Raw genomic sequence first — 16,580 nt, forward strand, 5'->3', positions numbered from 1 at the left:
ATATATACACATATATATATATATATATACAGATATATATATACATGCATATATATCTATAATATAAAAGCCTAGTGGCGTGTGTTAGTCTGTGTGTGTGTGTGAAAAAAAAAAACAAGCTGCAGCGCCACCTGCTGGGCGGAGTTATACACTGACCTACTAAATTCTTAGTGTGTGTGGGAAAAAAACTCAGAAAGGGCTGAAATTTGGTATACTAAGATGTTTTTATTTGTTAATTTAATTTGTTAATTGTTAAAAGTGTTTATAAAGATTTTAAAAAAATATATATATATTTCTTTAAGGAGAAGTGACAGTTGGGAGTGGTTGGTGGTTGCCGGGGGTGACAGTGGAGGGTGGTTGCCGGGGGTGACAGAGCGAGAGGAGTGTGATACTCAGGACCGCTGAGAGAGATTCCTGTGTCTGGATAGACATCTGGATAGATGTGGCGATAAAGATGAAGGATGAGGTGATGGAGAAAAATTATGAGGTGGTGACATGTGGACAAAACCACGTTAAAAAAGGGCGCTTGCGTCGGGAAGTAACGCTCTTCCCCTGATGAGGCCTGGCCTAGCCCCAAATGCATGACAAGAACCTTTTTAACACCTTAAGTAGCTTGATTTGACTAGAATGCATGAGTATCATGCACGGGTTAACATATATATATATACATATCTAAATAAATAGATAGATACATGCATACGTACGTACGTACGTACGTACGTACGTATATATATATATATGTGTGTATATGCATATATGTATGTGTATATCTCCAAAACTAAAACCCATGGTGCAATATAATAAGGCAGGTCTCATTGGTTACTATTGCCGTTTTGGAAATGTATATATTTTTGGTTTCTATTGAGATATGTGTGTATATATATATATATATAAAGAGAGAGAGAGAGAGAGATATGTGTATATATATTTATTGGTCAACGTGGGAATTTAGAAGTGCTGGCATGGCAATTTGCAATGAATGACTGGGGCCGCCAACATTTTAGCGGTATATATTATAATGTAAAACAAATTGCCTAATGCAAGGCTATCCGACCCTGTGTCTTCCACCCCTTCTGTATCCAATTACCTCTCCCCTGTGTCCATCCACCTCTCCTGTCTCCTATGTTTATTGATCTTTCTCTAGTGTCTCATCTGTTCTTACATTTGTCCTCATATCTCCATAACTCTCATAGTATTACAACTTTCCATAATATCTCCCTTGTGTTTCTTCACCTCTCCCTTATGTCTTCCATGTGACACTCCAACCCTTATCTGCTTCCTTTCTTTGTCCACTCTCACAATGTGCCTCTATTTTCATCCTAGGTAACCTCCTGCCTCTTTGTCTCCTCACCTGCTTCTCTCAAAACCTCACCCTCTGCTCCAATCTTCTCCCTGCTCCTATATTTACCCACTTACTAGTGAATTCTGAATCAGGAATGTATAATACACTTTTTAGGTTTTCACATATTTTTATATAAGCAGCCAGTCGGGCATGTGAAATATAGGGTCCTGAAACCAGTTGATGCAAAGTCAAATAAAAATAAAAATAGTTCTCTGCATTTATTAGTGTGTAGCCATCTGCAAAAGACAACGTATGCTAATCATACCTCTTATTAGCCACTTTATAGCCCAGGACTTCTATGACTTTAGTATAAGCTTTTTTTAACACCCATTGTGCCTGGGCCTGTTTTACACTAAGTTCTCTAAAATGCAATTTAACTGTTTCCTTGCACATATTATAGAGCTTGGTGTAAACCAGGCAGAATATGCAGCACATGCAGAGAAGCTGCAATAGACAAATTACTGTAAAGAACATGATATTTTAATAAATATATATATATATATATATATATATATATATATATATGTATATATAAATATTTTTTTTTATTGTGTTACAGATAACTACAACTTACCGTCTCTCCTCTATCTCCTGATTTTCCAGCAGGACCTGCAGAGCCTGGAGCACCAGGGTGACCTGGAGCACCAGGAGCTCCAGGAGAACCGTTTTCTCCACGATCACCCTGTTAAACAGCCAAAGTTACAAAAAGATATATAACAATCACAATTAATTAACAGAAAAATAGAGCTGTAATGGGAAATAACTGAACTGGATACTTACCTTAGATCCAGGAGATCCATCACGTCCAGGCGAACCATCAGAGCCAGGATTTCCCTAAATTAAATAATAAATTCAAGATAATTTTATAAGGCACATGATATTGAAGAAATAATCATTTAAGGAACAATTTTCTGAATGTTATGGGTACTCCAATGCATGAGATATGGGTAGCACCGTAGCACACTTGTTAGCATTGCTGCCTCACAGAGCTGGGATCGTCGGTTTGATTTTGACCAGTGTACTGTCTGTTTGACGTTTATACATTCTCTGCATATTTATGTGAATTTTTAAGTGTTATTTGATATTCTCTAAAAACCGCTACATAATATGGTGGTGGTATACAAATAAACTATAATAATAATATACAGGTTTTAACCCCTTGTTAATTCTAGGAAACATTCTACTAATTTTGATTAATGTAGTTCACTGGGAGCAACTTAGCACTAAGCAAATTAAGGACATTGTACAAGCTGATGTTCTTTAGTGACACACGGCAATGAATGGTGGTGATTTTTAATATATAAAGTGCTTTCTAGAACTTTTCATGTGATAAAGGTACAGCATTTTGGAGCACCCATATAACAGAATAACGATGAAACTTAATTTCACCTCAGTACAGAAAGTAGTATTGGAGGTTTAAACAATATTAATGAATACATTCAGAAAAAGGTTTTTTTCAGAAAAAGGTTTTTTAAAAAACATAGATACAAATAAACAAGAAAATCCCTGTATATATTTCTACAGTCATGGTCAAAAGATTTGAGAATGACACAAATATTATTTTTCACAAAGTCTGCTGGTTCAGTTTTTATGATTGCAATTTGCATATACTCCAGAATTATCATGAAGAGTGATCACATGAATTGCAATTAATTAATTAATTAATTAATTAATTAATTAGTCCTTCTTTGCCATGACAATGAACTTTATCCCAAAAACAACATTTCCACTGCATTTTAGCCGTGCCTCAAAAGGACCAGCTGACATCAGGTCAGTGATTCTCTTGTGAACACAGGTGAGACTGTTGACGAGGACAAGGCTGGAGATCACTCTGTCATGCTGATTGAGTTAGAATAATAGACTGGAAACTTTAAAAGGAGGGTGGTGCTTGAAATCATTGTCCTTCCTCGGTTAACCATTGTTATCTGCAAAGAAACATGTACAGTCATCATTACTTTGCACAAAAAGGGCTTCACAGGCAAGGATATTGCTGCTAGTAATATTGCACCTATATCAACCATTTATCGGACATCATCCAGAACTTCAAGAAGAGAGGTTCAATAGTTGTGATGAAGGCTTCAGGGTGCCTAAGAATGTCCAGCAAGCACCAGGACCGTCTCCCAAAGTTGATTCAGCTGCGGGATTGGGGCACCACCAGTGCAGAGCTTATTCAGGAAAAGCAGCAGGCAAGTTTTAGTGCATCTGCACGCACAGAGAGGCAAAGACTTTTGGAGGATGGTCTGGTGTCAAGAAGGCCAGCAAAGAAGCCACTCCTCTCCAGGATAAACATCAGGGACAGACTGATATTCTGCAAAAGGTACAGGGATCGGACTAATGAGGACTGGGGTAAAGTAATTTTCTCTGATGAATCCCCTTTCAGATTGTTTAGGGCATCTGGAAAAATGCTTGTACAGAGAAGGAAAAGTGAGTGCTACCATCAGTCCTGTGTCATGCCAACAGTAAAGCATCCTGAGACCATTTATGTGTGGGATTGCATCTCAGCCAAGGGAGTGGGCTCACTCACAATTTTGCCTAAGAATACAGTCATGAATAAAGAATGGTACCAAAACATCCTCCAAGAGCAAATTCTCCCAACCATCCAAAAACAGTTTGGTGGCGTACAATGCCTTTTCCACCATGACGGAGCACCTTGTCATAAGGCAAAAGTGATAACTAAGTGGCTTGGGGATCAAAACATCGACATTTTCGGTCATGGCCAAGATACTCCCCAGACCTTAATCCCATTGAGAACTTGTGGTCAATCCTCAAGATGCGGGTGGACAAACAAAAACCCACAAATTCTGACAAACTTCAAACATTGATAATGCCAATATAGGCAGTCATCAGTCAGTATGTCGCCTAGAAGTTGATTGACAGCATGCAAGGGATAATTGCAGAGGTCTTCAAAAAGAAGGGTCAACACTGCAAATATTGACTCTTTGCACAAACTTATTGTAATTGTCAATAAAATCCTTCGCCAATTATGAAATGCTTGTAATTTTACTTCAGTATACCATAGCAACATCTGACAAAAAATGTCTATAAAAACACTGAAGCAGCAAACTTAATGAAAACCAATACTTTACGTCATTCTCAAAACTTTTGGCCATGACTGTATATTTTACTTCCAAATATTAGTATAATATGAATGTACAATATGAGTGGCTTACAATTTTTTTATGATGCTAAAATGTATAATACATTAACACATCACATATTTCACCATCTTTCTCTCCTACTGCTTATATTAGCTTGTGATATATCACCAAGTCCAGGTCTCCCCCACATTCCCCAAACATGACATTCTGATACAGAACAATATAGAAATCCAGCTAACCTCAAACAACAATAATCTGTCTTCCATCACTTTCAAAATCCTTTATTGTGCCCTCACTTCCACCCATGACCTCTTCCTCTCAAACACCCTCAACCTTCTGGCAATAACAGTAAAATGGCCCACACAATCAGACACTTGCCTTACTTGCAGTCCTTTCACAAGTCTCCACTTCACCCATAAATCCAGGTGTGAAAATAGACAAGGGAGTGGGGTTGGACTACTCTTTTCCCCATTGCACATTCATTTTTCTCCCAAATGTCCCATCACCCATATTCCCATCTTTTAAAGCACATGCTATCCAGATATCCAAATCCTTTCACTCTGTGTTTTTATGATCTATCGTTCCCCTGGACACCTCAACATTTTATTTAACCTTTCGCTGCCAGGATACCTCATTTCTTATCTTTTAACATCCCCATCATCCTCCATGGTGAATTCAACATCCCCATTGATATCCCCATTCTTCTCTTGCTTCCAAACTACTCTCTCTAACCTTCCCTCTCGCCCTCTCCCAATAGACTGGCTGTGTTGAATTTGTTTTCTCTAGACTATGTCCAGCTTCTGATTTCTTTAACCTTTTCCCCTCTCAAGTCATCAGCTTATCACCTGTAATTTCTACTGTCAAACTCTACCAAGCCTCCACATACCTCCAGAATTCTCAGTACTATTAAATGTCAACAACTTTCCACCACTACACAACTTCTCTCCAATATCTCCATTCTCGACTTCTGATTTGGCAGTATCACATCCTAACCAAACCCAAGCAACAGCCCTTGATCAAGTAGCTCCAGCTAAACTTTAGACTCTGTGTTGACCATAATGTCAGTTGTGTCACAGTAAAAAAAAAACAATGTCTTAAAAAACATTCTTGCAAAGTAGAGTGACATTGGCAAAAGTCTCATACGTCTAATGACTTTCTCATATGTACTGCTATCTACCACTACTAAAAATGCTATGGACACTGTTAAACATATTTCAAATCTATCATCTTTGCTCAGCCTTATAAACCCAAATGTCTTTTTAATACATTTAAATCTCTTCACAACCCTCCCAAACCAACCCATTCAACTACCATCAATACCCAAGAGCCTGCCTCCAACTTCAGTAACAAGATTGATAAGATATATGAAAGGGTATCCTCTTCCTCAAACAACAACCTGCAAAATTCCTTAACTTCACCCTGTGACACATTCTCTTCATTTGATCCCACAAATGACGATGAAGTATCCACAATATTCTTACATTCCTGGCTAACTGAATCTATGCCCTCACAAATCAGATGATCCTATCTCTGATGCTCATCAAAGTCTAAACTACAATATGTTAGCTTTCTGTCCATTAGTATTCAAGCATTAAGTGACCACTCTTAGTCCTCTATGTCCTCTGCTCTTCTTTATCTATTCTACTCCTCATGAAAACCTAATAGGTACCTCTGGATATCAGTATCATCTCTACGTGGATGATACTTCAATATATCTACCCCCTCCAGATCCCTCACCAAGTGGGTGGGCCCGCATTGCTGAATTTTTTTCTGACATTTCATCTAGGATGTCCTCACACTACCTGAAACTCAGTTTTTCAAAAACTGAGCTAATAATTTCCCCACCAGTCAACAGAAGCAACCTACCTCTCTCTTTCTGTTGACAGCAATACAATAAAACATACCCATCAGTCTTGCTGCCTAGGTGTCATCCTAAACTGTCCTTTGTTCCCGACATACAATCTGTATCCATATTCTGTTGCATACATCAAAGAAACATTTCCAGAAAATGCACATATCTCACACAAAAAACTGCAAAACTTAAATTCATGCACTCCCTATCTCCCACATTGAGTATTGCAATTCACTCCTTACTGGTCTTCCTCTGACCCAACTTTATCAACCTGCCGTCTCTTTTAAATACAGTGGCTAGACTAACCTCCCCTGTAAAATATTTATTGTACAGTTGTTCTGATCTGTCATTCCTTCATTGATCAACTGTATTTTACCAAATTCAATATAAATGTTTCTAATAAAATTATAGGCCATAAACAATACAACATCAACATACATATATTCACTTGTTTCAAAATACCTACCAATTCAACCCCGTTTCTCTCATCAATACTCATTACCTGTTCCCATTCCCTTTCATAGGTCTTTTTCTGGATGCACCCACTCTGTGGAATTTGCTCCCTCACACAGAAAGACTTTTCTCTAGACTCAAAACCTTGAAACATTACCTGAAAACTCACCTTTTCAGGCAAGCTTATGAAATTAACCTCCATAAGCTACTCTGCCCAAATACCACCCCTTTACACAGTTCATAGAAAACTTCAATGTATTCTCTTTCTAAACTAATACAACTTTTAGGTCTCAAACCAACATTGCTTTGTCACCAGATCACATTCCCCCACAAATCACTTTTATCCCATTGCAATCTGCCTGGACCAATATGCAATTTGTGGCACTTAACTTCATCAAACTCTTAATTTCTTATAGATTGTAAACTTGCAAGCAGGACCTTCTTCCCTCTTTGCCTGTTTGCTAACACCCAGTCCCATTTTATTTCTTTGTTTCTTCCCCAAAGTAAAGCGATATGAAATATACTGGTGCTATATAAGTAAATGTTATTAGCAAAAATAATAATAATAATAATAATTATAATAATAATTATAATAACCATGTTACCACAATAGTTAAGTTGATTGTTTATTAGTTTTGACAAGCCAAGTTATAATTCACTTACATCTCGTCCAGCTTCTCCAGGGGAACCATTATTACCAGCAAGACCTGGTGAACCTGCATTACCACGTTCACCTGGAACCCCTTTCTCACCGGGTGCACCATCTATACCCTTGAAAATATGAACAATATGAAATTATTTGCTATACATAAATATTTACTGTAGAATTACTTGGTGGAATATATTAAGCACAAATTCAAATATATCCCCTGCAAAACTGCTGATGTCCATTATATAAAAAAATGCTACATTTTAAATAACTAAACAACCGAGCAAAAAAGGAACTCACTTTCTGTGATATGAATTACTATTTTTAGATCATTATAGGATGTGTAAAATTACATACCTTTACACCTGGAAGGCCAATATTTCCTTGTCTACCTGGTATGCCAGGTAATCCTACAATACCACGACTGCCAGGAATGCCAGAAATACCACTAGGACCTGGAGCACCCTGTAAAATAAATTTTAAAAAAGCATAATACAAATTTTAATTCAGATCCTAGATGTATTATTATAAACAGATAATCAGATTATCCAAACACATATATTATGAGGTCATAATGTACTTTAAGCTTTAATGTTTTATAATTCAAATGTTTGTGTACTATGCTCTATGTTGCAAATGCAGACTGGTACAATTTAAATAATAATCTAAAGCCACTTTAATTTAATACCATGACATGCTTATTCACAGTCAGTGATAGTGATAGTGCTATTGCTGTCTTGATAAACTTCCTATTGCTACAATTTTCCATTACATTTTCGCTGGGGCAGCGGAACGACGCTGGGTGACAGCAGTAAGAGAACTTTTACCACTTCACCACATGTGCAGTGGATCCGGGAGTCCAGACTTGGGTTTCCAGTTTCACTTTCAATTAAAAGGAAAAAAAAAATGTTGAAAGTTTATTTTAAAATAGCAAAAACAAATTATATGCTTTATTAAAATAATAAAGCATTTTTTCATTATCCAAGAGGCTGCAGCAGCCAGACTGCATCCATCGGAGGTGGGGGCTGGAGAAAACATAGGAAGATATCTTCCTATTTTTCCTTGGTAATCTCTACTATCTCCATCCTGAGATGGCTATAATGAAATGAGGATTGAGGTGGTACTTGTATTACCACAATCCTTCTTAAATTGGATCGCCAAAGGGTGACCCCATGATGTATTGGGAGAAGTCCTGGGAGTCCCCATCATGTATTGGGAGAAGTCCTGTATTGGGAGAGATCCTACCTTTGGTACATTTAATTCCCAATGATAAATAGGTTCCACTGCCCTTTTCTTTACTTAAAAAGTAATATAAGTTTAAAATAAGACATTTAAATATTTTCAAATCCATAAGTCATGTTTACATTCCATTTGAATGTTTAGAGAAAAAAATTCATGGATCACTAACCGATTCTCCTCGAGAACCTGGTGGACCACCTTCTCCTCGCAGACCTGGTTCACCCTTTGGACCTGCAGAACCTGAATTACCAGGAGCACCAGCACTACCAGCTGGACCTGGAGGACCAACTTTTCCTGTGCCGCCGGGGGGACCCGCAGGACCCGCATTCCCCTGTTATTTAGATAAAAGACAGATATTTATTGAAAAGACTGTTTCATAATGACATTCATGAAGCACAAATAACAGATTAGCAAAATATTTTTTTTAAATGTATATTACATAACAAGTGAAAAATAAGATTCACATACTTAAATCAACTGAAAGGGATTTAAAGTAAAGGTGCAACACTGTGCTGTAAGGAGACATCATAATAAAAATCAATGGAGTGAAACTGCACTTACTAAGAAGTGACTTTTTACGTGTTTTGGTAAATGTAACTAATTTACCGTAGTTCACTCACACCTAGTATGTCTTAGGAGGTGAACAGAATGCATGGTGACCAATTACAGTATTGGTATATATAATTATTGTCCAAATGACAAACATTTAATAAAGCAAGCAATTTCAGATATAGGTGTACTTACATTAGTTCCTGGAGGTCCAGGTAAACCACGAGCTCCAGGGAAACCAGCTCCACCCTAGAAAATATTATATTGTATTGGTACATATTGCAAATTATGCAATATATCACTTTTTCAGGAGATTATTTTAAATTTGTTTACATATATTGAATAAGTTTTCATTGCACACTATAAAAAAAAGTTCTCACTTTATGTTCTTTACAGAGCAATTATAATGCTGATAACAGTACACTTTTCATAGTTTCATAAGCACAATGTTTTACAACTACTGATCAGTCACTATGGTTTGCACCTATTTTCTCAATGATGTGTAACAAAGCATTCTACTTCCTGAAGCGGTAACTGAAATGGCACCCTTCTTATGCTTTACACAAACTAACAAATATTTTAACTGTAGAGAACAATGTAAAAGAAAAATATTGCCACTTTAGTAATTAGTCAATAAAAACAAGTTTAAATTCCTACAACAAAAACATTAGCATTCTTAATGAATTCTCTAGATTTTTAGATCCCCAAATACCTCACTATATGTGTAGTGTTATGAAATGCCTGTTAAAGTTTTTGTACATATATTGGCTCTCTTAGAAGGACAGTCTTACATGATAGATAGTATTTAACTTGATCATTCACTAAAAATCCCTCTTTCAATTAATCCTACCTCCAATTAGTACAATGCCCTGGACCTCCATGGTTCAGGATATGGTCAACCCCAAATCCCACTTTAGCTTCCATAATTCTCCAGGCTTAGAGTAAAGAAGTTCATTTAGAAATAGCTCCATGAAGGGGTATTGACTGGAAGTTAATCGGATGAGCCATAGCTCCCAGCTGACAGCAGAACCATTTCTCTTTCAACTCCAGACTGTGAGCCTGGAGAATCATATGTGCTGATTGTTCATGTTCATTAGTTGATTTAAGAACGAGCAGAAAAAAAAAATCACCTACTTAACCTATTACCCATACAAGCAAATCCTTTCAATTCTGCTGCTGTGTTTGCCAATATTAACAACAGGGAAAGTCTTTCGATATTTGACACAAAAGTCTGGATAGAATAGTGTGTAGCATACAGTAACAAAATGAGCTTGACATTTTATTAACATTGTTATATATGTTGTTCCAGTATAAAAATAGTTAGTTAAATCAGACTATTACCTTACCTTGACCAGTCTCTCAAAATGTAAGCTGATTAAACACATTTATGTATAGCACATAATAGCGAGATAATAAGAAAATTGGTTACATCTAACAAACAACAAGCTCTCAAAGAGTTTACACATTTTGTGTAATTCACTGTAACAGTTATTTAGATAACCATCAGCTATTATATTGCTCCACTAATTCCGCAGCGCTATCCAGAGAACTCACTCACTTCCGTCCCTGCCCCATTGGAGCTTACTGTCTAAATTCCCTAACACACACACACACACACTAGGGTCAATTTGATAGCAGCCAATTAACCTACTAGTATATTTTTGGAGTGGGGGAGGAAAACGGAGCACCCGAAAGAAACCAATGCAAACACGGGAAGAACATACAGACTCCACACAAATAAGGTCATGGTTGGGAATTTAACTCATGACCCCAGTGCTGTGATGCAGAAGCTCTAACCACTAAGTCTCCGAGCTGCCTCTTGGATACAAATCTAATTTTTAAAAATTAGATGTTGGTTTTATGCTCCCAAACTACCCGTAATTTAAAATCAAAACTAGGCCCTTACAATATTGTTGTTATACTGTTCATGGTAAATGAACCACATTTTTTTTATAAAGGTAAAATAACTGCTACATGTTAGGTTATGCCCTAAATGCTTACATAAAATATTGATGATCGTATAGAGATATGGATTATTTCCTGATCAAATAAACAACTTGACTACTGTTAACTCCACTTATGGCTAAGCTAAATGTCCCATGATACAGTTCAACCACTACAATTTGAAATGTCTAATAAAACTAATTTATTTGCGAGATTACATTTTCAGTTATCTAATTTAAAAATATATAATTTCTTCAATGGTACAATGCATATCTAAATACATTTGGCCATGTTATGCTTATAAATGAACAGTTATCTACATTACAATTCAACAAAATGGATTTATTTAAATACTCACAATTCCACCTGGAGCACCACGATCTCCTTTTGAACCTTGGGGACCAGGGTTGCCCTGTTACAGGATATTTTTAGGGTTATTTGCTGCTCTTATCCACCATTAACAATCAATAATAAAAGTATTTCATTTGTTTTGGCCAAGAGCCAATAAAATTAAATAAATAGATAAAACTCACAGCAGGACCAGGACCACCTGAAGGACCAGCAACACCAGGAGCACCGGGCTCTCCTCTTTCACCACTACCACCTTTTTCTCCTTTACCTCCAGGTTCTCCATTTTGACCCTGCATAAAGGAGAAATACAGTAAGTTAGACAAGGATCAAGACTAAAATCAAGGTTTAGATTATTAAAACAAATGCTAATAATATTGTTTATAGGTGTTTTTGATAGGTGGAAATATTAGAAGTGCTATGGAATCTAACAATAAATATGTAAATATGTCATTAACAGTTCAACTGACAAAACTACTAAATTAGATTTCATAGAGAATCAGATCATTTCCTTTGAAACTCAAAAATCAACTTTTTTGCATGTTACAAAATACATAATAAAAATAAAACAACATCCTATAGAAACTGATGGCAAACATATTTTTGGCTCTGTTGGAGTTTTAAAAAGAATTTTCATAGCTACATTGATAACATTATGCATCATCAATAAAAATATTACATTTTACTACAGCAGTAATAGAAAAAATATGTAAAGTATGCATAATGAGTATTATAATTTATTCATTTATGAGCTATGGTTTAACCAAGCATGTTTTATTCCCACACTGCAAAGCGCTATCTGTGGTACACTATCCTTAATTTATCCGAATTGTACTTACAGGTGATCCAGGGAAGCCAGCAGGACCAGGGGGACCACCCTCTCCACGTTCACCCTATAAGCAATCACATATTTACTACAATTAGATTACGTATATTTGACATTCTCCATACTATAATATTATTTAATTTACTGTATCATAAGAATAACACATAGTAGTTCTTAGTTTGACAAGTTCAACTAGGCAAGTTATTACACATATGTAAATACTTCTATAGCTTATTGTGTTGTTGTCCAAATGTCTATTCATATAATTTTGTAAAATGCATATTAGCAGAGTGCCTACTATATAGGAATCCCATTAAATGACACTCTCCTCCTAAATAAGTAAATAAATATAACTGCAATGTGTTATTTATTTATCTGAAGATTTATAAGATATTTTGGGCGAGGATTTAGATTATTGTTAGGAAATTTAAACAATTATAAAACATATATTCTGCAGCTCAAGCAGCATATTTAATAATTCTCTAAATTTTTAGAGAAAGGCAAGTCAGCTGTTTGGTTGCAGAGGGAGAGGAATCAGTAGCAGGAAGAAAGGAGCAATAATGCATTGTATAGGTCAATTGTAAAGCGCTACGGAATATGTTGGCGCTATATAAATAAATGATGATGATGATGATGATGATGATAGGTCATTGGTACGGCCTCATCTAGAATACTGTGTTCCATTATGGAGGCCATATCTCCAGAAAAATATAAATACATTAGAAACTGTACAAAGAAGGCCAACTATAATGGTACATGGTCTACATCACAAAACTTACCCGGAAAGACTAAAAAACCTTAATATGTACTGTATAGTTTGGAACAAAGAAGGGAAAGGGGGGCACGATAAAAACTTTCAAATATATCAAGGGGTTTAACAAGGTACAGGAGGGAAACATTCTTCAAAGGAAGAGAGGTACTAGAACACGAGGACATGCACTGACACTGTAGGGAAGTAGGTTGAGAGGAAATTTGGGGAAACATTACTTCACAGAAAGGGTAGTGGATAAGTGGAATAGCCTCCCATTAGAGGTGGTAGAGGCTAATACAGTAGTGCAATTTAAATATGCTTAGGATAGACATAAGCATATCCTTACAAAGAATTAAGGATCAAATAGGGTTGGAGGTTACCATAGGCTAAAAAATGGGCAGAGTAGATGGGCCAAGTGGTTCTTATCTGCCGTCAAATTCTATGATTCTAAGTTTCTACATTTCATAAACATATTCCATTACAGAAGATGAGTATTGTTGTATGTAATTCTTTAAAATCATCAATGCAACCCTGTATTATAAGTTCTTAGTACTTAAGGTTGATTATTACAAAAGGTTATTTGTATATTTTTCATAATTTCCTCCTCTACTCCACTTCACTTTTAACTTTACTTTCTTCTTTGTCCCAACTGAAGGTAACAGAGTAAGGGAAAAAATTGTTGCTTGTTTTCAAAATACTTACAGGACCACCACGAGCACCAACAGGACCAGGAGGGCCAGCTGGACCACCTTCACCCTACAAAAGATAATTAATTAAATTTAACAAATAAGTTGACATATACACTGCACATTAAAAATACAGGGTGGTCCATGGTCCATAAGTGTGGAAACACCCTTTTAAGATGGAAATGAATATGGAAATATTAATCCAGCATCTACACATATGGTCTTGGCATGGTGGCAAACTTTTTAGAGTATGTGGCCATTATGGTGGCCATCTTGAAGTCGGCCATCTTGGATGCAATTCTAATGTTTTAAAAATTAAAATGGTGTTTCCACAGTAATGGACTACCCTGGACATTGGAAAACAAGCATAAAAAGATTTACCAATTTTTAAGCCCAATTGAAGAATTAATTGATAAATATTAATGCAATTAAACATAAGTAGCACAATACAAAGGTATACAGAAACATTACCTTTTCTCCAGATGGACCAGCGGGACCAGGTGGACCAATGGGGCCAGCAGAACCCTAAATATATAAAGAGAAAAAATAAACAAGCCACCCAACCAAAAAATAATTTTCCTACATATAGTTAACATTACAATAAAAATTAATCAGTCATCATGTTCATTCATTAGTAAAATAAACTGTAATGGTATACATAATTCATATCATTAAGCAGAGGAACACATTTTAGCAACATATCTCATATAAACAACGCCATCTAGGAAAACATTTTAAAGTGTTACAGATATTTTCACTAGTGAGCATTTGAATTCAAAAGCAGTGAGTGGGTATATAAGTGTGGAGTACTACATGCTCTTAGTGGCAAGCGCTGCATTGCGCCTTTTGTCTTATCTGCGCTACCTGTATAATGTAATACATAGTTCTGATTTGTATAAACTTACCCTTAACCCATCATTTCCGGGACTTCCATCCCCACCTTTGCTTCCAGGTTCACCCTGAAGTATATAACAAAAATATTTTCTCATTATTTAATGAAAACTAACAATTTGTTATTTATCTCTAACATTGTGAAAGTGTAAAACTGAAAGGCATAGACGAATAGTAAATACTGACCTTATCACCTTTTGGCCCAGGATTTCCAAATCCTCCCCTTTCTCCAGGCATTCCTTGAAGACCAGGTGGTCCCATTGCTCCCCCTAGACCAGGTGGCCCAGGAGATCCCTATATGTAACATCTAAGATTATTCAAAGTTTATGACTCCAGTTTAAAAACAATCAAAACAGATACAAATATGTTAAGTCCCCACATAATATGATCTTTAAAATATGTAACAGTGGCATGACATATATAACAGCAACTTAGAGGAATATATTATATAAATGTGCATATATATCTACTATATAAATGCCTAGTGGCGTGTGTGGGGAAAAAAAAACCAAGCTGCAGCGCCACCTGCTGGGCAGAGTTATACACTGACCTATATATTTCTTGAAGGAGAAGTGACAGTTGGGAGTGGTTGGTGGTTGCCGGGGGTGACAGTGGGGAGTTTTTAACACCTTAAGCAGCTTGATGAAGGATGTGACGATGAAGATGAAGGATGAGGTGATGGAGAAAAATGATGAGGTGGTGACATGTGGACAAAACCACGTTAAAAAGGGCGCTTACATCGGGAAGTAACGCTCTTCCTATACTAAGATGTATTTAATTTGTTAATTGTTAAAAGTGTTTATAAAGATTTAAAAAAAATATATATATATTTCTTGAAGGAGAAGTGACAGTTGGGAGTGGTTGGTGGTTGCCGGGGGTGACAGTGGGGAGTGGTTGGTGGTTGGTGGTTGAGGCCTGGGCTATGGCCCAAATGCATGACAAGAACCTTTTTAACACCTTAATTAGCTTGATTTGACTAGAATGCATGAGTATCATACACGGGTTAACTTGTATATAGATATATATATATATATATATATATATATATATATATATATATATATTTATATTATAAACATTTAAGAATTGATACAAAAATAAACATTACAAATAAAGATCATGTGTTAAAGGCATTGTCCACTTATGGACGATCCCTGCTCAATAGAATATGCCCACCCTATACTGCAAATTTATTCTCACTAAATCAATTCTTATTAATGTAGTAAAATATAATATTTTCTTCTTCTTTTCTTCTGCTTTACCTTCCCGCCATCTGGACCCGGAGGTCCAGCAACACCTCTGGTGCCAGGAGTTCCAGGAGGACCTTGCACACCTCTCTCACCTGGTATACCATTTTCACCCTAAAAGTAGAATATATATATATATATAGACACACTTATTAGTCTAATATTATACAGACAAATTAACATTTTACAATAAAATTACTTGAGTATGGTATAAATAATGATTATTTAATCCAATACAGAACTTACACTGATATTAACTCATACAATTTCCCCAGTCCATGTCTATAAGAATCAAATATTCTAATTGACATACATTCTGAAAATGTGCTGACAGCTTTGATAAATGTATCCATGAAACATGGGCATGTGAAAGTATATCATGTCCCAATCAAACAACAGGTCTATTAAAATCCAGATGCCACATTACCTGTATTTTACCAGTCCGTAAAAATGGGATTTGAAGCCAATGTTATTAATAGGGCAGAAACATAACTGAAATAGATTGGTATTTTTCCAGAAAAGTTGGCAGCCATAGTCTCGGTGCTCTGACTAATGCATATCAAGCCATGATGAATCCTCTTTACAAAAAGTGCTAGATTATATTGACTTAAAATGTACAGAATGTTTTAATTATGAACCAGATAAACCTTTCATGCTGACACAAAGATTTGTCTCTGAGACAGTCTTCCCTGTTGTGCTTTTTGG

The 16,580-nt window shown here is 36.1% G+C and overlaps 1 protein-coding gene across 1 annotated transcript in view; it reads right to left on the reverse strand.

Moving 5' to 3' along the window:
- COL3A1 (collagen type III alpha 1 chain) overlaps positions 1-16,580 on the reverse strand; it is a 115,937-nt gene that overhangs the window by 13,479 nt on the left and 85,878 nt on the right. The window contains exons 30-43 of the mRNA XM_075180053.1: positions 15,891-15,989; positions 14,815-14,922; positions 14,643-14,696; positions 14,209-14,262; positions 13,754-13,807; positions 12,314-12,367; positions 11,660-11,767; positions 11,485-11,538; positions 9,378-9,431; positions 8,803-8,964; positions 7,752-7,859; positions 7,409-7,516; positions 2,123-2,176; positions 1,917-2,024 (exon numbers count right to left, since the gene is read on the reverse strand). Coding sequence (XP_075036154.1) covers positions 1,917-2,024; positions 2,123-2,176; positions 7,409-7,516; positions 7,752-7,859; positions 8,803-8,964; positions 9,378-9,431; positions 11,485-11,538; positions 11,660-11,767; positions 12,314-12,367; positions 13,754-13,807; positions 14,209-14,262; positions 14,643-14,696; positions 14,815-14,922; positions 15,891-15,989 — 1,179 coding nt within the window. The remainder of the gene's footprint in view (positions 1-1,916; positions 2,025-2,122; positions 2,177-7,408; positions 7,517-7,751; positions 7,860-8,802; positions 8,965-9,377; positions 9,432-11,484; positions 11,539-11,659; positions 11,768-12,313; positions 12,368-13,753; positions 13,808-14,208; positions 14,263-14,642; positions 14,697-14,814; positions 14,923-15,890; positions 15,990-16,580) is intronic.

The sequence above is a fragment of the Mixophyes fleayi genome, chromosome 7, assembly GCF_038048845.1.
Source record: "Mixophyes fleayi isolate aMixFle1 chromosome 7, aMixFle1.hap1, whole genome shotgun sequence".
In the NCBI taxonomy this organism is placed as follows: Eukaryota; Metazoa; Chordata; class Amphibia; order Anura; family Limnodynastidae; genus Mixophyes; species Mixophyes fleayi.